Here is a 20086-nt window from a genome sequence, read left to right as displayed (position 1 = left end):
ACATGAGCCAAAATTGTATGGACTTGAAAATGTATGAAGATTTCTTGAAATGAGTAGTAAACCAGATTTCCTAATTTGTGTGGGAGGGTCAGCCGGTGGCATTAACACTTTATGTGGTTGTTTAGTTTTTACATAATCTTTAGAAATGTAAGGCATCTTTGCGCTCTGCTCGGCTGCGGCCGGGCACGGGCCCCCCGCCCCCAGTGCGATTGTCGACCTGGATATACTTTTCATAACAAGCTAAGTGTAAAAGCATGACTGCTTATAAGGAGAATGAGGCTGAGACAGAAGCAGCAGCCCCAACTTTTCCTCTTCTACCCGGATTTGAACCCGGTTTCCTGAAAGTGCTGACATTTAACCCATTGAGCTAATAGATAGCTTTATAGATGGTCTGACAGACATTTGGATTCTACGACTAACAAGAGGAATCATCATGAGTACAGCCAAACCCAGTGGTATTAAAATGCCCAGCAAGATAGACAGGACAGCAGTCACTAAAGCTGCCCCAAGCACAGCTGGACCCAAAGCAACTGTGGCTGACAAAACAGCTGCAAGTGTCAGTGGAGAGACCCAGGAATCTGAGGAAACCTTTGAGGCAGGTATTGTTCTGGATGAGGCCATTGGGAAGAATGATGGGTCAGTAGCTTGGGTCCGCTACTTCCGATTTGAGGACTTGAGAGGGGTTTTCACCCGTCCGTCCAAGTTGTCTCGCACAGAAAGCCAACGGAACTCAATCTGCTCCACCATCCTGCCCCGCTTCATCCACACCCTCAGTTAGGAGTGTGGCCTCCCATACACCTTCTACAAAATCAGCGCTTCTTTCAACCACCCCGACAGCCAAAAAGCCAAAAAGCCACAACCTATTGTATATGTAAAGCTTCCAATTTGGCATGTGCAAACAGTGAATCAGTCCCCAACCTGTCAAAAAAGGAGAGAGGGAAATGGGTGACCATGTTTTGGTTGGCGATACAAAAGCTGGAGAGGTACGTTTCCTTGGGGAAACAGAATTTGCCAAAGGCGAGTGGCTTGGTGTGGTGGAATGAGATGAACTCTTAGAAAAGAATGACGGGGCAGTGGCAGGCACAAGATAACTTGTGTGCCAGCCCAAGTATGGCCTCTTTACACCAGTCCAGAAGGTGTCCCACATTGGTAGTGACCACTCCATCAGGCCTGAAGCGCAGTCTCATTACCTCCACCATGAGCTTCTTCTGTCTGCACCAAGCCCAGCCGCACTGGCCTGCTCACAGAGACGTCATCGCGGTACTACTATCGTGAGATATCTGGTACTACGGACCTGCAGGAGGCACTGAAGGGGATGCAACAGCACATTGAACAGCTGCTGGCTGAACGGGACATGGAGACAGCTGAGGTTGCTATGGCCACCATGTTGAGGAGGCGGAGCATGAACTGAACCAACTGAGGGACAACCAAGAGCAGATGGAGGCCAATATGTATCATTTACAATTGTACATGCCTTGGTGGAGGCTGCAGAGAAAGACAAAATGGAGTTGAATCAGCAACATGTTAAATTTAAGCAGGAGCTCAGCTCCTCTAAATAGAGAACCCAGGAGCTGGAGAAGTTGGTAGCCGAGCTGCAATCATATAAGGAACACAAGGTTTCAGAGGTCTCTGGGAAGACTGCTGAGGCCCTTGACCAACAAACAAAAGAGAGAATCAGTCTGCTGTAGGAGAAGACTGAAGCTCAGGCCAAAGTGTCAGGAAAATGAAGCACTTAAAGAGGCAAATTCCATGAAGTCCCTGTCCCTGGAATCTCTGCAGGTGAAGAACAACAGGTTGACTCTGGAGCTTGACAGCAATCGCAAGCTTGACGATTAAGAGTTAAAAAAAGACGGGGGAAAAAAATGGTTTGGTGAGAGCTCACACTAGTAAGCCGCCTCAGGGCGACATGCGACCTCACCCTAAAGGGGCCAATTCTTGGCCATCTGTAATTAAATGGGTGACTTTGGTTTGTATGGGGTGCATGGGTTCAGTAGGGTGGGTGAGAAGGTACTTTAGGTCTCCCACACATCTGTTAACTTAGCAATAACATTGTTTGCACATGTCAAGGGGTGGCAGATGTAACACAATATCACAAAAGGTGTTTATTTGAAACCGTAAATTACTTGGTAATTAAAAAGGTGTCAGTTTGCGCAACCAAGCATTTTTTGGTATTTATATATCCACGAGTTTCCAACGCCCCATAGTGCATTGCGCAAACGTCTGCATTGAGGTTCCGCCGCCGATTTACAAGCTCACAACGGGTTGCATCTGCGACGCGACGTGAGCTTGTATGTCTGCTGTTAAACCCGGAAGTTTGGTCCTGATAGTCTCCAGTAAACCCCCGGGGAAACTTGTGCATACATAAAAAAAAGAGGAGGAAAGTTACATAGTGCAGTAAGTTATTGAGTGACTTGAAATGAGATCTTGATTACATCATTGTCCTTTTGTGCAGCTCCATCTGGAGTCCAACAGAAGCCAGTGTGAGATTTCAAACGAGAAGAGGATTGTCCAGCACGGCCACTCCAGCAGCTACGCCTCCATCAGCGTGTTCAGTACTCTTTGTCCTCAGTAGATGACCCACACATTCGTTCATTACCAGGTCTTTACCCTGCCTGCAAGCACACACAAACACAAACAGGAATGGGACGCATGAGCAAGAAACATGTATTGGACATTTTGAGTAAACGCATACGTTAGGGCGGTGTGCCTTGGTAAAAGATGCGTAAACAGGACAGACACCTTTACAGAACATTACCATGTCTTCGCCCTCCCTGTAAAACCACCCAAAATGGAATGTAACCCAAGTCCAATAACATGAAATGTATAGAATAGTGGTTTAATACCATTTCAAACAAATTTTTCGGGTTTAGACTATTTAGGATTAGACCTTCACTTGACAGTGGAGCACACATTTTACGTATATGCAAATGTGAACAAAAAAAACAATAAAGGGGAAATCCTGTTGTTTGTTGTTTGTAAAAAACGTAAACCAGAAAAACGAGATTAAGCAAATGTTTTGTCAATTCTGAAAATGCCAAACCAGGGCTGGATGTCAACACTGTCAATATAATTTCATAGTGACCTTAAAGACGTTATATTAGATCAGCATCGAGATAAGATAAAATTAGAGACAGCCAGAGATATTGGCAGTGGGATATACAGTAGTGGCAGACAAGTGTGCAAGTGCACGTTGATTTCAAGGTACCTAACATAAGCTCCAAACACTCCCAGTTCACTGACACAGCTGCTGAGCTTGAGAGGAGAGTCTCGCCTTAGCAGGTAGTTGTGCAAAGGCTTGGGTTGGATCTTATCCATCAGAATGTATGCTGTCCTTTCAGTGCTCTCCTTGACTCCCTCCAGTACCTGGCAGATCTCTGATCCATAGATATTGTTACCTGAAGAAAAGAGAAAGTTATTTGACCTTGAAAGAGATACTAAAACCAATCAACAATCTAAAATGTCAATATAAATTATATACTGCAGGGGTCTTCGACGTTTTCAGGCCAAGGACCCCTTAGCTGAGAGAGAGATGAAGCAGGGACCCCCCACAACCTGTTCATAGATTCCATATTTGACAGCACAATCATCAGTGTATTTTGGATTCTTGTCAATTTGTGTTTTCAGATATTTAACCACTCGAATCCTCAATAAGTAATACACTTGACCTTTCACTCTGTACTTAATCTGCTCTTTTTCCCCTCAACACCGAACCTCTTTGCCAAAAATAGCAGATCTACAAGCTCACTACGCCTCGCAGCGCGAGGCGTAGTGAGCTTGTAGATCTGCTATTTTTGGGAAAGTGGTTAATATAAAAAGGGAGGAAAAAAAGGTTTCTTTCAAAACAAAGATTTGGAGGACCCCTTGTAGTAACTCTGAGGACCCCCTAGGGGTCCCGGACCGCCTGTTGAAGACCCCTGATATAGTGTATATTTACATTTACAAATTCTGCAAATTACACACACACACTCTTCTAGACAGCACTGCCTCTTATAGAGCAACGCTGTTAAAAAAAAAAAAAAAAAAAAAAGAGAGCTCTCGCAACAACGCACCTCCTCCTTCTCTCTGGGGTTTCAGGACAAACTGCTCTGGTTTAGATAAAGCCAATGCCACCGTCTGGTCCCCCTCAGGACCCTGAAGGCAGCAGGGACAGTCAGCAACGCATAATGACACGTGTGAAGAGCAGAAAGACAGCATAGCACATTGATGTACACTACACAGTATAAGAGGCGTTTTAACCCGATTTAGGCCTAAAATTATTGAATGCTTTAACCAGTGAAAAATAGCAGATATACAAGCTCACAGTGCGGCACCGAGTGCCGCGCTGCGAGCTTGTAGATCTGCTATTTTTGAAAAAAGTCGTGAAAATGTGTGCAAATCTTTGAATTTATGTATTTTTAAACCAAACGTTTGTAACTCAGATTTTGCTCATGGGTGGTCCCTGGAACTAAATATTTTGAGATGGGGGTCCGTGGCCAAATAAATATCAGTTTGGGGGTCCTTCACATGAAAGGATTTGAGAACCACTGACATAGTAGTCTCTCAAGAACAGACTAACTGAGCTCCAGTTATGTGAAAAGGACCTTTTCTTTGGTGATGGCTGGCCAGATTGCTGACATAGAAACATAGGTTTTTCAAAAAATCTTAGAAGGATTCAAAAAACACTTATAGAATCGTGTCAAAATTCTAATTTTCACGATTTTTCAAAAATAGCAGATCTACAAGCTCGCAGCGCGGCACTCGGTGCCGCGCTGTGAGCTTGTATATCTGCTATTTTTCAATAGTTAAAGCATAAAATAATGATACACAAAATGTGTACCCGTTCTGAATGGGTTAAATTGCACAAGTTTGAAGCAGGCTACTGTTCACGACATCTTATCATAATTCTCAAGGGGAATAATACATGCAGTTACTGTATTTATCAACAGAAGATTATCCAATGGGATATGTTTTATAGGATGTTTACAGGCAGGATATCGTCTAGTTGAAAGCAGTTTTAACTTAACCCATTCAGAACGGGTACACATTATTGTGCATCATTATTTTATGCTTTAACTATTGAAAAATAGCAAATATACAAGCTCACTTTGTAGATCTGCTATTTTTGAAAAATCTTGAAAATTACAATTTTGACCCGATTCTATAAGTGTCTTTTGAATCCTTCTAAGGTTTTTTGAAAAATGTATGTTTCTATGTCAGCAATAGTGGCTAGCCATCGTAAAAAAAAAGGTCCTTTTCACTTAACTGGAGCTCAGTTAGTCTGTTCTTGAGAGACTACTCTGTCAGTGGTTCTCAAACCTTTTCATGTGAAGGACTCCCAAAATGATGTATTTGGCCACGGACACCCATCTCAAAATATTTAGTTCCAGGGACCCCCCAGAAGCAAAATTTGAGTTACAAACGTTTGCTTTGAAAATACATATTCAAAGATTTGCACACATTTTCACGACTTTTTCAAACATAGCAGATCTACAAGCTCGCAGCGCGGCACTCGGTGCCACGCTGTGAGCTTGGATATCTGCTATTTTTCACTGGTTAAAGCATTCAATAATTCTAGGCCTATTAAGAACAATAAGAAGGCATTTCAGCATACCAACTCGAGAGTTCCCTCACCATATCAAGTGTGTAGAGGCCAGTGAAGGTGGCTCTGATCTGTTCCACCACCTGGGGCTGCTCAGGGAAGAACCTCTCCAGAACTCCATGTCTGGCCAGCTCCTGCTGGACCTTCTTGGTTCCAGCAAGGTGGGTACTTATGTCTGGACACTTCACAGCTAGAGAGCGCTCCAGCAACAGACGAGCTTCCCAGCTCTACCAGTCAAATAAAACAAAACAAACAGAACATTAAGCGACTACAAGTTAAGCAAATTCATGAAAAATTTGATTCAGATATCGACAATCAGGAATATTTTGTATCTCTGTCCATTCATTCTCATTGCATGGTGGAAAAGGTCTCAAAATCACTCTTTTAGCACAACACAAAGCAAGCTGATTCTACCAATATGAAAAAATAAAATAAAATAGAAAATAGTGAAAGTGAAATGGTTCTATTCATGTTATATTAATTCTAATTGAAACAGTATCATTCATCAAAGAATGTGAATGGCTTTTGGTGTAACCTTTCAGATTCAGGTAAAATAATATGAATAGAACCATTTCACTCTCAAAACTAACACTCCTTTTTGCTATAGCACATAGCTATACTTTATATTGATCCATCAAGCTGCTTTTTAATTTGTATCATATGGGGATTAGCCATTAAGGACAACAAAAAGAAATCGCTTTTTTAAAATAGATTAAGCCGATTTTTACATTTTAATTATTTTGTTTAATTCAAATTTCTTTCACATGTATTTTCAATGCATTAACTAGAACATTACAGGAACTATTGCACATTTTTCGTTTTTCCAACATCATCGCACACTATTGTGCTCTCAGAATTCAATACTCAACAAACTAAGGATAAGGATATAAAATGGAAACTAGACCTGTTCAGAGGGGTAGTTCTGAGGCATGTAACCATTCCTAAAATACACCACTGCAACCTCCTGGCCATCTCTGAAAAGAATGTAGAAATCATTGAGTGCAAATGAAAAAATGACTAATTAAAAGGGATCTCGAAACCCCAAACTATTAACCACATGAACCCTATATAGTATATGCTTTGTTGAACCGAGGTTCCCCAGGGTTCTATAATTACAGTACTATTATTAGTACTGTGTGTGTTGCGGGCAACACACTATAGTTATGGGGAGACTTTATTTATTCCTTCTAGATAAACTTTATTTCGGCACGTTTCACCGCCCAGTTTTTGCGCCACACACTCGTGCCATATGTCAAATCGACCGGCCTCATCGGAAATCATGTGCTACCATTTTGCTAAGAGAGAAGTTGAATAGTTTAATTGATATTAATGTATTAGTGAATATATTTTTCCCATTGACTTGAATGGGAAAATGCAAAAACTCACATTCAAGTATTTTTCTCTCGCAAACCATAGGGGCTACAGTTTCAAAACTCGGAGATGAGATTCATAATAATTTCAAGAATGAAAAGAAAAATAATGACATCAGTCGGCCTCATGGTGGCGCTATAACAGCCCACTTTATGTTTTGGCCTATAACTCTTGAACCATAGGTTGGAAAATTAAAATTCCTTTTTCAATGGATTCCTTCATGACGCATCACTCGATATAGGCCCCGCCCATTTGCGTCAGGATAGATTGTCAACCATTTTGAATTTTCTTCAAAACACACTTTTTGCTCCTTTTCCTACATATTTTTTCCAAATGTCCCAAAAATCAATACACATAATCTATGGACTAGAGATGCGCGGTTGGCGGTTTTAGCAGCGGTGATCTGCGGTGCAGTCGGATTTGGATCAATCAAATTAATTAATTTCGGATATCCGCAGATGAAATAATGCAGGAAATAAATTATGGCCTAATATATCTATCAATAAAAAGCGAAATCTAGGTATGCTTGTGTCTGTGTTAGTGTGTGTTATTTTGTATAATTTGTAAAGTAACCATCATTTTTCATGAGGCAATGTCCAGTCCACGATAAAACTAAACAGCTGTGTCCACTTAAAGGCAACGGCATCACGGCATGCATCGTCGCACTCATTACCTCTGGTCGCGCTGCGCTAAAAAGTGAATCTCTCTCAGCTCCATAGTCCATATTGTAAAGTACTGTACAGTATGTAAGTTAAACTTCCCACTAAGTTGTGTGTTTGTTTCTCTCTCTTGCTCTCTCTCTCGTGTGTCTGACTCTGCCTGCCTGCATGTCTGTCTGCATCGACGCAGCACCGACTCAAAAACAAACAAACAAAAAAAGACAAAGAGACATTCCGTAGGCTAGATCAATGCATTTCTGTGATCGCACAACTAAGAAAACTAACAGGGAATAGCCTACCAGAAAATAATATGGGTAATAATAATAATAATAATAATTCTTTGGAAGTTGCGGATGAGGATGGATGCGGATTTATAAATTGGATGACATAATTAATGTGGTTGGATAATGAGCGGATAATTAATTTGCGCGGATGGATTCGGATGACTTCAAAAGCCTATCCGCGCATCACTACTATGGACCCATGTGATGAACATAGCGATGAACATACTCAAGCAATATTTCGATAGTCCGTACCGCTCGTCCGTAACAGGCTTCCAAAGATAGCAGGAGGGGTCCGTTTTGCAATAAATAGCCATAAATCACAAACAAAACATACAGTCATCACCAAATTTTAACCACAAATCTCTGGTGATATACTCAACAAATCCCCAAAAGCATTTCTACTTCGACCCATAGGGGGCACCACAAACGTGCAAAACGTAACCATTTTGTGCCAAAACGCGTTTTTCAGGGGGAAAGACCCTCTCAAAGCGAAACACAAATGATCTCGGGAGCGACGTGACAATGTAATCACCTTGCGAAACTTGTGGGAGGAGCCAGTTTCTTAAAAACAAGAAACCATATCCTTACATCACGAACGCAGGATCCGAACGGCATCTTTACGAGTCGCCGACATCCTCTCCATCGGGCCACGCCGTTTTCCTCTGGGTCGTGGAGGTGCATCCCCGCTTCTCGCGCCGGGGCGGGAAACCTACTTGTTTCTTGTATTCCGAAAGGGTTAGGATCTATTCTGTGGTGATTTAAAGTATAAATCCATGATTCATATTAGGAAGGGTAGGAAGTGAGGGATGAACTGAGCCTTTGTTTTGGTTCCGGAGAGAGAGCTAAAAGAAATGCGACTGTCCATGTCGATGTCCGATGACGTATGATGGATATATAATGGATATCATACTGACCTGAGCATCCACAATAGTTCTGACCCACATCCTGAAGTGATTGTGCAATCAATTCTAATCACATTGTGATTTGAGATATGTTGCGCTGGACAATTCATCAGAAGGATGTAAGACTAATAGAACATAGGACTGTCACAGTGGGTCACACAGTGTATTGCTTTGAAGGAGCAACTAGTATGTCTATCCATAAAGTGATTGAAGTTGGCGTCTTCAACACGGTGACTTTGTGCTGGAGGGCCTTGTCGCCAGAGAGAAAAGAAGCTCCCTCCTCCCGCGATTCATACACAGCTGTACTGGTTGAAGATGCTGTTTACATCTGGGGGGGCAATGACAGTGTGTACTACAGCTCAATGTGTCGCTGCAATGTGCTTCATGCATTTGACGTCAACACCCACAGTTGGTTCAAACCTAGGGTGTCTGGGACCGTTCCGGAGGGTACGATGGGCCACTCATGCTGTAACTTGGGAAAGGTCATATATATTCATGGAGGATACCACCGTGAATATATACGCACTAATGACACTTACAAGTTGGACACCACCACAATGGTCTGGTCTTTTATTGACCCCAGAGGCAATCCACCGTCTGCTTCGACACGTCACTCTGCCACCATCATAGGGACAAAGATGTTTGTATTGGGGAACTTCTCTGTGGATATGAAAAACGAAATTCGAGTGTTTGACACAGAGACCAACTGCTGGATGAGGACTCCTCCTGCATCGTTTCCAGGCGTATACAACAGGTCTTATTCGGCTTTTGTCTACAGTGGAGAGCTGTACATGTGCGAAGATAGTTTGTGGAAATTCAATCCAGACACCTTCTCCTGGAAGAAGGTTGAGACCAAGGGGAAATTCCTGAGTGAGAGTTATTGCATACTCTCTTGTATTGTGGGAGATCGTATAATCTTTATAGGAAAATCAGACCTTCACATATTAGACTTCAGTCCCAGTATGAAAACATTATGCAAGCTATCAGTTATTCAGTATGGTCTGGAGCATTCTGGACTCCCACACAACATCAGGTGGGAACTGGCAGCCATGACTGAATTCAGGAAACCAAAAACAGAGTACCACCATGGGAGCCAATTGGAAAGGAGAGGACAATTAAATGAAAAGTACTTATAGACAGAGCAACAGAGCAACATGTCACAATGTGACTCAGGAGATGTAGGACCCAATTGCAGAATAGACGGTCAAGAGCAGGTCAAGGGCTTGGTGACATGGATCACAGACTATCTTTCAGGTAGACACAGTATGTGAGGCTGCAGAGCTGTCGTCTGATGTGCTGGTGAGCAATACGGGTGACCCTCAAGGCACTACTTTCACCTTTCCTGTTCACTCTCTACACATCGGATTTCCGCTTCAACTCCAAGACCTGTCATCTACAGAAGTTCTCAGATGACACCGTGGTGGTCAGTCAGATCTCTGGGTGCGACAACGCGGTTGAGCACGATGGTGTGGTGAGGGACTTTGTTCACTGGAGCGAGGCTAACCACCTCAGGTTTAACACTAGCAAGACCAAGGAGATGGTGGTGGACTTCCCATCATCCAAGAGAGTTCCCCCGGTGCCTGAGATCTTCAGTTACTGGAGTAAGAGAGGAAACAACCGATTCGCCTACCCAGGACGGAGATGCGAGAGACTGGAAAAGTCCCTTGTTACTGCTGCTCTCAGGTCAGTAACGGCGAATGCCAAAGTGCTATATCCGGCCGCTAGTTATATTCGGCCGGCCGCTAGCTACTATAGTCGTATGGAGGTCTTTTGTGACTCAGGAGAAGTAGGACCCAATTGCAGAATAGACGGTCAGGAGGAGGTCAAGGTTTTTCTGAGGTCTTTTCAGGGTCGGGTCTGACTCCCAACGTCATATGGAGGTCTTCTGGAGGTCTTTTCGGGGTTGTATTGTGACATCAACAGAGGGTCCGACTCTGACGTCCTATGGAGGTTTTTTGGAGGTCTTTTCCACCCACGAATATAGCAGCGGCCAGCCGAATTTACTCCAACGTCGTATGGAAGTCTTTTGGAGGTCTTTTCGGGGTCCGGTCCGACTCCGATGTCATATATGGAGGTCTTTTCGGGGTTGTATTGTCTACAGAGGGTCCAACTCTGACGTCGTATGGAGGTCTTTTCCCCCCACGAATAAAGCAGCGGTCAGCCGAATATAGCAGCGGCCGGCCGAATTTACTTCAACGTCGTATGGAGGTCTTTTGGAGGTCTTTTCGGGGTCGGGCCCGACTCCGACATCATATGGAGGTCTTTTGGAGGTATTTTCGGGGACGTACTGTGACGTCTACAGAGGGTCTGACTCCAACGTCGTATGGAGGTCTTTTCACCCCATGAATATAGCAGTGGCACTTACTAGCACTACTTTCGCTCTCGCCCTCTCTCTCTCAGGTTTTACAATGAGACACACAACGGTCGCTTGACAAGGACTAAGTAAGCTCTGCCCTTATATTTTCCGCCATTTGGGGCAGTTGAGTGCTTAAACCCGCTTTTATTCTGGAATTTTCGCGTCACGTGCACAGAACTTTTTTTACATGAACTTTGGACCGATATCTAAAGATCTGTCAGATCGGATAGTTTTTTTAATTGAAACATTCTTTTTTAATAATTCAATGGATATTGCGGTTTTATGCAAATTATTCTGCTGCCTCAAACGGGGCGGCCCGCGGGCCAAAACTGGCACCTCGGAAATTATTTCTGGCCCCTCATTTTGAGATTTATTCATTTTTATTTTACTTTTTATTTAAACAATACTGACAGTCCCACTAGATTGGTAGCACTACGACTACGAGCGAACGAACGCTGCTGCGGACCGTCAGTCTCACTCACACACACACACACACACACACACACACACACACACACACGCACACACGCACACACACACGCACACACACACACACACACACACACAGTCCGCAGAGTCACGCAGCAGTGGAGTGGTGCTGCTGCTGTGAGCTTGCACCGTTGTAGGCTACCTGTGGTCAAACTGCTTCTGTTCTGTCTTGGGTGAAAACTAACTGGTGCCATATCCATGCTTCATCTTTGGTGCTGTGTAATCCTTGCAAGCAGCCAAAAGTTTCACTGCAAAGCTGTGGTGCTTCTCAAATGGCTTTGCGTAGATGAGACCAGATAGGTAAAATAACCACAAAGTTTGCTGTCCATATTCCTCTTTAAATGCCCCTTTTCACTGTTTACTCCTCTTCATGCCTTTGGATTGTGTTCATTTGTCATTTCACTTGCCAACTAGAAGCAGATAAGGCTGAATGTTTTGCGTTGTCTAGCTGTCTGTCTTTCTGCACAAGTAGGCTTGCAGCTGCACTCAATTCACACTAACGACAAATGTTTGATCCAACGTGCAGCGGTGTCGCGCAGAATGCGCATATTATTCAATCTACAAACTCACAAGGCGTCGTGCTGCACAGCGTTGTGAGATGTGCAAAGTGATTTATTATGAATCATGCATATGTGTATGTAATGTTGTAGCCTACTGGCAGCAGAGAAGAGGGGAATAATAGTTATGAACATAAATAAAAGTATGTAATCATTAAAATTATTATAGGTTCCACTATAATCAGTCTTTTTCTTTTTTAATCACAGATGCCTATGTCTTGTAAGGCAGTCTGTCTTGGAGTTACAGTATTGTTTAACTATGACTTTCTTAAAATAGCCTTTAATTTTTTCATTTAATGTTCTGGCCCGCCATCTAATTGACCCAAAAAATTGGCCCGAGGCCAAAACTAATTCACCGTTTGTCAGCCTTCTGATTGGTCCCTGAGACTCCCTGACTGGCCAACCAGAAAAAATCATTCACTTTTTGCTATCGGGGGTGGAGTTGTGCAGTGGGAGAATGTTGCTTCAGCTCTTCCACTACGGTGCGCACTGTGGAATACGGCGTGCGTGCAGTACGGCCCCGCGAGGGAGAAGGCCCTGACCGCAGGCGCCAGCTGGGCGGGGTTAACGCGGCGGGTGGGCGGGGTTAACGCGGCGGGGTGGAGTGAACGCTCGGGCCTGCTTCTAGAATCCCGCCCATAGCACGCAGATTCCATTCCACTTGCATGGCAGACCACTCATGTTAAACAAACGCTAGCTTCATTACGTTCAAGTCACAAAAATGGACAATACCAAAAGCCAATTGGCCTTGCCACTAAAATGATGAAATTCCAGGCCTGGTCAGGACACTTTATAATTTATAAACCATCTTATAATGACCCTTTCATGTATGAATGTAAAAATAAAATTAAAAATTAAAATAGTTTCTCAACATACATAGTTTTTCCAACCAGACCTGAGCTTTTGTTCTGAAATGAATTCATGTTAATTAAATTACATAATTCAAAGTCAATAAAAAAAAACTGATGATCCATAAATTATAATTAGCCTATATGAATGATCACCATTAAGCCACTTTAAACGTAGGCCTATTTAATCGATCATTCTGGCAAAGGACGCCTTGAAACAGACCAGGGGGAAAACGGGAGGGTAGAAACTGCGAGTGGATCCGAACGTCCGGTAAATGTGGAGCGTTCACTCCTCCCCGCCGCGTTCACTCCGCCCCGCTGGCTGGCAGCTGCAGTCAGGGATACTTGCCGCGAGGTGATAGCGATTTCGCTCATTATAATGAATAAGCTTCAACAGACTAGTTCACATGGACCTTATCAATGTAACTAAGAGTTTCGATTGGGTACATAATATTTTAAATGGGCAGAATTACGAAAGCCAGCCTATTTTGTGAGTAGAACTATAATCTGGCTGTCATTTTCCTACCCAAGATGCACTGCGCTTTCTCTTTCTATTTCTCTTCTCTCTCTGATCCAGAGGATTAAACTAATTAAAACATATATTTTCGGGGGAAAATTACTGTTTTGCTATGTACTGTTCTTTTTTCTTCTCTTTTTATTAATATCATGTAGATGTGTTTTTTTTGGTACTTTATATAGCTGTAATGAGGCTATGAAAATCTTTTTTTCCCCATGCACTTCCACTATAAAAGAATCTGCAATGGTGATTCTGTCCCACTGGGATTAAACAATTAAAACATATAATATATTTTCGGGGGAAAACCCCCTGTTTTGCAATGTAACTACTGTACCTTTGTCTTCCCTTTTTATTAATATCACCTAGATGTTTTTCCTTTGGTACTTTAAATTGCAATAATGAGGCAATGAAAATACCCTCTCCCCCCATTCACTGCCACTATAAAAACAATCTGCCCAGGGTCATCTGTACCACCATAGTAACAGGGCCGAATGGGGCGGGATTTGCAAATGAGAGAATTGCCGACCCCTGCTCTAAAACATACATGCAAAGTCAAGTTAGTCTAAATATCACTGAAACCAATCTTACCCCAATTGGTCAAAGGGGGGCGCTATATCATTTTGAGCAGTTTGTGAACCGCTTAAACCCGTTTTAATCCTGGTATTATTTTAGCCTGCTTCCAGACCATAGACCCCGCCCACTCTCAGAGTGGACTCTTGAGTCTGAGATCAGGCTAGTATTATTTAGCAATTTGCATGAAACATTCTTCACACAATTTAAGGCCAGCGGGTGCCCCCACAAAGCCATTTTTATAAGCTCCTTTAAGAAAAACATTTATTTGACAGACCATACTTACACGAATAGTCTCTTTTCCTGGTCGAGGGATGCCGTCATAGTGACATTTTCAAAACGTCTTCTAATTGTAGGAATATTTCTGAAACAGGGTTAAAATCATTTACCAGTTTAATTATTTTTGATACCAGATACCATTTGTAATAGTAATGAAATCAGACAGCTCAATGTCATGTCAATTATTCTTGGCTATCATGTCCATATTTCCTTGCCAAGAAACGTCCATTTGAAAATAAGAATTGGTGAGATATTTTGGGATGTGGTAGATCGATAGTAGACAAGTGCAAAAAAGGAATTGTTTACTTACATTGACTTGAACACTAACCAGATAACGCCCAGAAAGCTAGGCTAATTGTGCTAGCCAAATACAAAGGTTACTGAAAGATCAGGGACAGCCCCATCGTTCGAACTCCCGTTGGTCCGAACACCGTCGGCAGGTTAGCTACTCACCAGCGTCGGCAGGTTAGCTACTCACCAGCGTCGGCAGGTTAGCTACTCACCAGCGTCGGCAGGTTAGCTACTCACCAGTGCCGGCAGGTTAGCTACTCACCAGAGTTAGTTTTACTGAGGTTAAGGTTAGGGTTAAGCCAAGGTTAGGTTTAGGTGGTCGGACCAAAGGGAGCAATCCAAGTGTCAGGTGTCCTAAGCAGGTGTGCTTCATACTTAGATTCGGTGTCTAGAATTTCAGGTTAGGGGTTTGTCTATAGTTAGGCCTGGATCGATTTTGGTGATTCTTCTTTCAAAAGGTGTCCTTACCTTTTCCACAGCTCATTCTCAACGTATCGGTGGTCAAAGATATTTCTTTGGACCTCTTCAACCAAGAACATGACAACTGCTCTGGAAGGACAACGGTTCATCGTGTCAAAAATCGGTTAACTATTTCAACATTGGTAGTTAAACAGACTAATCAAATTAGTTGACTACGAAAAGAAATCCTGATACACAGTATAAGTAGCTTCTCGATTATTTGAATAACCATTGCTTCTACCTCTCTGATCCATAGAGCTCCCAGGCCTTGGCCAGCCCCATGGCCAGACCTGCTGCTGGGTTGTTGTCTAAAACACGCTGGCTCTCCTCTAGCCGACCAGCCACTCTAAGGATATGTCTGAGGAACATGAGCAGCACATGGGAAAGAGAAGAAATTAGCCTTATCAATTGAATATAAATGAATATAATATACTTGGAAAGGAGTCAGCTTAGGTGGTTCGGGCATCTAGTACGGATGCCCCCCGAGCGCCTTCCTAGGAAGGTCCTCGATGCACGTCCCACTGGGAGGAGACCCCGTGGCAGACCTATTCCAGATGGAAGGATTATATCTCCAGACTGGCCTGGGAACGCCTCGGTATACTCCCAGAGGGAGTGGAGGAAGTTGCGCAGGATAAGGAAATCTGGAAGTCTCCGTTGGAACTGTTACCCCCGCGACCCGATTCCGGATAAGCGCTTGAAGATGGATGGATGGATGGATGGAATTGAATATAAATATTGCTTTGGTCACATTGTTCGAATATTTATGTAACTTGAACAATTTGTTGCGCAGTAATTGGGGATAGCAAAAAAAAAGGGAAAAAACAGTGTTGCTAATACATCAAGCTTAAATAATTCTTATGTGATACCACCCAAGCCAATGTGGTATATCCACGACTTTCCAACATCCCATCGTGCATTGCGCAGAAGTTGCACGGAGCTTCCGGCGCCGCAGCCGAGTGTGATCTACAAGCTCACAACGGTTGCATCTGCGACGCGACGTGAGCTTGTATGTCTGCTGTTAACCGGAAGTGTGGTGCAGTGTGGTGCAAAACATTCTCCAGTAAACTCCCGCGGGAACAGGTGGATACATCGAGTTTAAATAAGTCTTATGTGATACTACCCAAGCCAATGTGGTATATACATCGAGTTTAAATAAGTCTTATGTGATACTACCCAAGCCAATGTGGTATACTGATGGATGTCTTACCGATGGACATCTGGTGTCCTTGAGGAAAGACCCCCAAAACTTGCAGCAATTGTGTTTATCTCAATTTGCTTCAGAGATGAAGTTCCATCCTCTTTCTGATCCAGCATGTAGTCTGACCGATTTAGACCCAAAACAATGGACTGGGGAGGAACACACAAACAGCAAAATAATCTGAGGAATAATATTCCAATGTTAAGAATTCTATATTTGTCTACACGTATTGAATGGTGAGGATAATGTCAATGCCAACAATTTTTTATTTTTATTACTGAAAGGTCTCTTGGTTTTTACATACCTGAGGTCGTCCTTCTTTCTGGATTTGTTTGTAAATATTGAATAATCTTCTGGTAAAATCATCAACTGCAATGGTGCTACAAAACACAACGTGGCATACAGTTAAATGTATCTAAACAATATTCGTATTAATGTAATGCTGATCAACACTTCATACAGTTGTGTTAAGCTGCTCATTTTAAAATTCTGGCACCCATGCGGTGGTTACACCCCACCACTCTGACATGTCTCCTTTCCGACATGTCTCCATTCCGACACTAACCCTATCTCTAACCCCTACCCTAAATTTAACCCCTATGGAAGTGTCGCCACTCCGACAATAAGAAGTAAATTTCGGAGTGGCGACATGACGGAATGGAGAGTGACACCAATGCATGACTACTCCAATCTCTGTATGCTGAAATATGGATCTACTAACTAGTACTACACGTAACACAATATGCTTAAAGGTTGAGTCGCAGACAGTGTGACTGCTCCAAACTCATCAGAACGTTGTGAGACACATAATGCAACCTTGCGCTCAAAGCATAAATTGACTTTCACATTGCTGTAGCTATTACAAGGCAGGTTAGAAAAATAAGAGAAACAAATAGTTCAACCACGAAACAACTTTATTTCTATCGTTTACCTCCCCGGTGTCGAGTTTGTGTCACGTAGAGTTTTAGTTGGTAAAGCATCGGTTTTTGTTTGTTTGTTTGTTTTTTTGTTATGTGGAGTCTCTGATTTTTTTCTACATTTTTGGATTCTGGATTCACCAATAAGGAATGTTTTTTACTTTTTATATAACGAAGTCAAATACAACACTGGGTATGTACCTTCCTTTTAGCCAATCTTTTTTCTTATTGCCTATAATTACATGGCCATGAACAAAGCCACATTTTGTACCTGGCAAGAGCCTCTTCCAGAAAGCCTGAGTCCAGGCTGATTTTGTCCACCAGTACATTGAAGTGTGTCTGCACTGCCAGGGCCTGCAGGAACACAGCTTTAGGCACAGGGGAAGGGAAGAGTGTGAATGGGGCATAAGTCACCACCTGCAAAACAACAAGATTCACAACAACAACTTGAATGGAACTGGACTGAATAATACAGTATGATGATGACCCACATGATGTCACAGGGGGCATAATGTCCAATCAGAAAAGGGACATACAGATAGGGGACATACTCAGTGTTGAATTAGTCTGGGGTTGCGCGCCCCCGCCGCCCCATATCTTTTCTGAGCAGGGGTCAGGCGCCGCTCACACAAACGGACATGCACTGATGCGAAAACCCCCCAAGTTCACACCTCGCCAGCGCTTTAGTGTCACAACAGGGTGTTTTAACAAAGAAACAAGTCTGTATGCAAATCAACAGACCTGTATAGTAGGTTTTGAGCGACGTGTGCATGACATCTCTAGATAAGCGACCTCCCAAACATTAAATCACCAATGCACCACTGGACATACTGTACATATACAAATGGACAGTATCAAATACTTATTACTTATTATTACACAGAAAATCACATATTGGAGCGACTAGCACCGCTCAAAAACAAGTTATTTCTCTAAAGTATACACAGCAACCAGGATGTGCCTGCTCGATATTCATCACAAAGCCTGTCTCTCAAAAGAGACAAATTCCTAGCATTACTTTGCATTAAACACGCCTGTTTGAACAGGAACTGGCTAAACAGCTCCAGGGATGTAAAACAAATTTAACCTGCAAACTAGCAGGTCTTTTTTGATCAACTATGTCAACAACCATTCTTGCTTTTCCATTTTACATGTTTGCCAACAAGGTTGCACCAATATTTAGCCATGTACTATACAGAATAAATATTAGTATTAGCTGACAAAACATCAGTTTGGCCAGTGTGAGCATGGGGCAACCTAGAGATGTGCATATTTGAGTTGATTTTGAACTTTGACAACTAAATTGCGTGTATCGGATATTGAGCTACAGATCTACCAGTAAACTATATTGTTGCTGTCGTGTGTGGCAGTAACCTTATAACTCCAATTTCAACTTTGTATGATTTTTTTGTACATGAATGCCTACTCTGCTGTACAAGAGTGTCACACAAAAGTAGCAGAAATAGCCGATCTACAAGCTTCCAGTAGATCTACTGTGTGCAATCTTTCTAATAACAATGTCATCTCTAATATTTATAATGCTACTCACAGCAGGGTTGTGAGGTGAGGTGTTTGAACTCAATTAGATAGGTAATGAAATGTTGTGTAACTGGCTCCACTTCTGTTATGTGACTTCCAGCATAGCCGGCGGAGCTTAAGTAACAGATGTACTTGAGTACTGTACAGAATTGTGCTGTGGTACGGACTTGTGTTTTGGAAGTAACAGAGTAAAAGTAGTGTAGTGATGTTTTGGTAGCACAGTGTATGGTGTTACAGTACACGTGCAACACGAGCAGGTGCTCGATCCAAATGCCCGCTGGCGAAGGGCGGGTTCTAGCGTATATGGTCCCATAGCCTGGAAGGCTAGTCACCATGGCAATGGCTAGTCACCATGGCGATGGCTAGTCACCATGGCGATGACTAGCCAATGAGAGTCGGTGTCGTGGCGGACGTCACCCTGCCAGTGATGTGATGTGATGGAGGCTTGCACCGTGGCTGCTACGGATTTGGAAGAAAAACGCAAATGTAGGTGCTAGAATACTAAACCGAACATCATGTGTCTGTTGCTAAAATGACACTATGTCTGCGTGGGTGGATTCATTTCTCACCTCTGATGAGTTGGGGCTCTCTTTGGTACGCATTAAGACTCCATGTAGAAGAGCTGCATCTTTTGCAACAGTCTCCAAGTCTTTGATCAGGTCAGTGTTCATCAACACGTCCTCTGGTATCCCGTTGGCAGACATTGTTATTCACCTGTTGTGAGATATGAGGACTAGTCAAAATGTGGGTCACAACCTAGCCCTGAATAACTGACATTCCAAATATCAGTGGCTACTGGTTATCAAACTTTTTAATTTCAAGGACCTCCAGTTTGGTATGCATTGGGCCGTGGACCCCCCATCCTCCTCCCCCCCACCCCCTGCTTAACTCTGACAGTGTACAAAAGACTGTCAAGAGTTACAAACCTTTAAGTGTCCATTTGGTTTCCAACTATCAATATTTTTGCTGGATTCCCACTGGAACCCCCTTAAGGAGGACCCTGGGTGGGACCCCACTTTGAGAACGCCTCTCTCTGGCATACATTGTACAGTATGTATACTACAGCCATAGAAGCAAAACACTCAAATGCATTGTAAGAAGAGAGGATAATCTCTGCAGCATTCTTACCCTGCGACTTGTGGTCAGTTAGTAAAACAAAAGAGATCATCGTTGACTTTAGGAAGTCTAAAGTCAATCACAGTCCCTTAACCATAAATGGTTCACCTGTAGACATAGTGGACAGTTTCAAATTCCTGGGTGTTCACATAACAA

General features: G+C 43.0%; 1 protein-coding gene across 1 annotated transcript; it reads right to left on the bottom strand.

The window, feature by feature from the left end:
* Nucleotides 1-217: 217 nt before the first annotated feature.
* On the bottom strand, nt 218-19518 carry LOC308291187 (glutathione synthetase-like; the record flags this gene model as incomplete). Its single annotated transcript, XM_080733145.1, has 12 exons — nt 218-2612; nt 3206-3395; nt 4050-4131; nt 5611-5805; nt 6483-6552; nt 14418-14495; nt 15170-15250; nt 15402-15518; nt 16368-16507; nt 16663-16738; nt 17547-17692; nt 19384-19518. 12 exons carry the CDS (start codon nt 19516-19518, stop codon nt 2489-2491), a joined length of 1434 nt encoding a protein of 477 aa, XP_080589271.1. The 3' UTR covers nt 218-2488.
* Nucleotides 19519-20086: the final 568 nt, after the last annotated feature.

The sequence above is a fragment of the Nannobrachium achirus genome, assembly GCF_963921795.1.
Source record: "Nannobrachium achirus genome assembly, chromosome: 9".
In the NCBI taxonomy this organism is placed as follows: domain Eukaryota; kingdom Metazoa; phylum Chordata; class Actinopteri; order Myctophiformes; family Myctophidae; genus Nannobrachium; species Nannobrachium achirus.
Note: the sequence above shows the minus strand (reverse complement) of the source record. Positions and strands in the feature narration are given on the sequence as shown.